The following is a 4,348-nucleotide window of genomic DNA, read 5'->3' as shown; positions in this document are numbered from 1 at the left end:
ATTGTTATACTTTCAATTTAATTGATAGATCAATCATTAGGATATTTTGCAATTTCAGAAATAGTTTTGTGGTAGATCATATTTTTAGTAATAACTGCCTAAGTTTGGCCTTAAACTCATTTAACATTGTAAGAGTTTTAAGTTCAGTTGTGAGTATTTTATTTCATACATTTGGTCCTCTAATTGAAATTGAAAACTCAATTGCCGCAAAATAACTTTTGGGTTTTATATAGGTGTTCTTTGAATATCTAGTTAAGTATTTATTCTGATTAGTTTTGAATAAAGGATTAAAAGTTTTTTAGAATAATAATTTTGAACATAAAAATTAGAAAATGATAAATATTTATTTGGTAGATATTTAGTATATTTAACTTAGTAAATAAAGGTTCGCAGGGTGTATAGCGGCTTTCATTGGATATAATTCTGATTGCATGTTTTTGCATATTGAAGAGTTTTTTGATTTTATTTTTATTGGTACTACATCATGCACTATTAGCGTAACTAAGAAAGGAATGAATAAAAGAAAAATGTAAGAGTTTTAAACAACTTGAATTCAAAAAAGGTTTAGCCCCATAAAGGAGGCCAATCCTCCTTGATATTTTACCTTCAATATATTTTATATGATCTTTCCATGTTACATTTTCGTTAAGGAGTACTCCTAAAAATCTTAATGATACTTCTCTTTTTATTTCGCAATTGTAAATACAAAGATTTAAAAGTTTTGATGGAATTTCGTCTCGTTTATGATAGCGGTGGAAAAAAGTATACCTTGTTTTAGTTAAATTTAGAGATAATTTGTTTGCTTTTAACCATTCAGCAAGGTGTAGTATTTAAAGTGTTTACAGTTTTAAATAGCATTTTTATATTATTGTGAACATAAAATAAATTAGTATTATCTGCAAATAAGGTTGTGTCCATTACATAACAAGATTTGCTCAGATCATTGATATATACTAGAAATAAGAGCAGTCCTAATATAAATCCTTGTGGTACTTCTATGAATATATTAATGCATTTAGTTTTTCCGTAATTATGAGAAATGTATTGCTGTCTATTTGACAGGTAACTTTTAAACCATTTAAGGTTAGAGTGTTTAATACAGTAGTTTTTTAATTTGGTTAATAAAATATAACGATTTACAGTATCAAAAGCCTTGCTGAGATCAATAAAAACGCCTAAAGTATATTTATTTTCATTAAAAGATTTAAGAATACCATGAACAAGATGAATAATTGCCTTATTAGTAGAGTGACCTTTTTTGAATCCAAATTGTTTATTATAAAGAATAATATTAATCTAAGAAATAGTACAGTTTTTTATACATAATATGTTCTAATGATTTTGAAAAGTATGCTAGTATTGAAATAGGTCTAAAATTTGCGATACAAGTTGCATCTCCAGACTTTAGAACTGGTATCACCCTTGCAACTTTTAGTTTATTGGGAAAGATTTTTTGTTCTAAAGAAAGACTGAAAATGTTCAAAATCAGAGTTTTTAAACAAAATATTGATTTAATTATTATATTGCATCTAACATCATCAACTTCATTACCTTTATTTGATTTTCATAAATTTACAGCATCAAGTAGTTCTATTTCAGATAATTTAGTATTTTCCATAAGATTATTTTTAGAGGTTAAGTATGATTCAAAACTAGTTTTACTATTTGTATTTATGAGGCCGAACTTAGGCCCGTATTAACAAAGGCTTAATTGAAAAAATCAGATAATAAAGAATTATTAGCACGATTATTTATAATGAGTTTTTTGGGATCTCCATTAGTGCTTATGCTTTTTTTACCTATCACCTCTTTCATATGCGCCTCATTTTTTGTACATCATTTTTGCAGTTAAGTAATAGATTAATATAATACTGCCTTTTTGAATACTTTATAACTGTTTCGAAGAGCGGTTTGTAATTTTTATATTTTTTTTCGTTTTCATAAGTTCTTTTTTTAATAAACTTTTTGTACAAAAGTTTGTTTTTTTTATTACTTTATTATTCCCGTTGTCCAAGGATTTTGCTGGGATTTGATTTGATTAACTTACTAATAATTGGGAAAGTTTTATTATAGTGGTTTTAAAATATACTATGAAAACTATCATAAGCTTCCTCTGCATTTTTAATTTTTAAAATATTTTCCCAAATGTTTGTGGATTACATATTGATAAAAGTATTAAAGGATAAATTATTAATTATTCACTTTTTAATTTTATTTTTTCCTGATATTTTATTATTTTGTGAAATTATAAACACTGGAAATTATATTCACTGGAAAGTGTTCTGAAATGTCAGTGACAAATATTTCAGTCTTAACTTTTATGTTTTTGAAATTCTTTAATATGATTTGATGAATAAATGTAGCATTATTTTTTGTAATGCGTGTTGATTTGTTAATTGTTGGAATGAAACCATCTTGAAATATAATATTGGTAGACTTTCTAGAACGCTTTTATTTTTTTTATAATCAAGCAAGTCTAAATTGAGATCGCCCACAAAATTAATTAGTTTGCCACAAATATCATTTTTTGCGAATAAAGATATAAAGTGTTTGTTAAATGCTTTTATATTACCTGAAGCCGGTCTATATATGACGTGCAAAAGTATATTTTTGTTGGTGTTGTTTAATACCTCAATGGTTAACAACTCATAATCTTTTATTATTGAGCACAACTCATAACGAAGTTTAAAATCTAAGGAATTGTGTATGAAAATGCACACTCCTCATCCTGCTTTTTTAGATCCTCTTATTTGATGAATAACTTTATAATTATTAATTTGAAAGTAAGAGTTATTTTTATTTTCTTTATTCCGGCACAATGTTCTGTTAAATATATTTGAAAATTTATTTTGAAGCAAAATAAAAATTCCTTAAGTTTATCAAAAATTTTTTGTATCCTCCTTATATTTAGATGCAGTTTGGATAGTGCATTATCACCTATGTTGGCAATTAGTGTCGAAACCTTTGAACTGTAACAATAAGAGCTTATATTTTCCATCCCTTCCCCATCTTTATTAAAGCTAAAATTTGATTCATGGTTGTTTTTTAAAAGTATATTTATGTTATTATCATTGGATGTGTTATTTTTAGCATTAAAGTAAATAAAAAGTATCGTTATTTGTATCATTTTGAAATTTTATGAATGTTTTTCAATTATTTAGTGTTATATTAGTTTTATAACTATTGAAATTAGTTTTATATCACAAGTTGTTCTCTTATTATTTCCTAATTTTGTCTTTTGGCTGTGTTTCTTTGTCAGCGTATTTCAAATATTTATGTAAATGCTTGATAATATTAAAATGAACTATTATTATTTTGGTTCGATAATGAATTGTCATTGATTGCGTTTTTTATTGTTGTAAACATAAATGTAGTTTTGTTTTACATATTGTTGTTAAAATGTTAAAAAATAAATAGCTACCTTCTACATTTAATAAAGCAGATATCTGCCTCCATGCTTTTAAAGATATTTTTTCTTTAAATGATAATAAGTCTGTTAAAATAAGAGTTTAAGCAATAAGAACAAAATAAAAACATAAACTTTTTACTCGACTTTGGCAGTCCAGTCGCGAATGATTAGTTTATCGTACAATATTACTGCCTATTTGCCTTCTCTTTATTTTTTCAGTTGTTCTTGAAGGTGTTTTCTTATAATTGTTGTTTCAGCGCAGTAGTCTTCATTTATATAAATATTTTTTCCTTTTAAATTTAAATTTAAAAGGAAAAAATGTTTCATTTAATTTTTTGCTTTTTTTTTTTTCGCTTGTTTTAAAATGTCTATTTTGTCTTTATATTTTAGTAGTTTAACAACGATAGGTCGAATTTTATGTGTGTTTCTAAGTCCAGTCCTCTCAATTTTTATATTTTTTAAACCAAGTTTTTTTCTTTACAACTTCAAATTTATACTTAATAATCTCTCTGTTAGTTTGAATAGCCTTGATATTATCGCTGTAATCAGATGCAAGAGACAATTTTTTTATTTGTTGTTTCTAATTCAATTGCAATGTTATTGATTTTAATTGAATTTTCGCTACCGACTTTTTTATTCTTTTCTAACCGCTCAGTAAGTATTTTCATATTTGCTGCTGTTATTGACGTGAATACTGCTTCATGATCTTTTGATAGCTTTCTTGTTTCTTCTAGAATATTAATTTTTTTGTTTTTTGAGTAACTCAGAAGTTATCTTCATGTCCATATTAAAATTTTTGAACGCTTATGCATGCATTAATTTTTTTTTTTTGCTTGCTTGTAAAAACGCGTCTGTTCCCCACAATGCAACGATTGCTTACCCTAACCCTAATGATTGCTAACCCTAACCCTAATTCAATAGTAATATAACTTACACCGA

The 4,348-nt window shown here is 25.8% G+C and overlaps 1 protein-coding gene across 1 annotated transcript in view; it reads right to left on the bottom strand.

Moving 5' to 3' along the window:
* The window catches only part of LOC136085708 (snaclec 3-like), a 74,900-nt gene extending 71,348 nt beyond the window's left edge, over positions 1-3,552 (bottom strand). The window contains exon 1 of the mRNA XM_065807027.1: positions 3,422-3,552. Coding sequence (XP_065663099.1) covers positions 3,422-3,456 — 35 coding nt within the window. The 5' untranslated portion in view covers positions 3,457-3,552. The remainder of the gene's footprint in view (positions 1-3,421) is intronic.
* Positions 3,553-4,348: the final 796 nt, after the last annotated feature.

The sequence above is a fragment of the Hydra vulgaris genome, chromosome 10 (genome assembly GCF_038396675.1).
Source record: "Hydra vulgaris chromosome 10, alternate assembly HydraT2T_AEP".
Classification (NCBI taxonomy): domain Eukaryota; kingdom Metazoa; phylum Cnidaria; class Hydrozoa; order Anthoathecata; family Hydridae; genus Hydra; species Hydra vulgaris.
The sequence above is the reverse complement of the archived record's forward strand: the minus strand, read 5'-3'. Positions and strand labels throughout refer to the sequence as shown.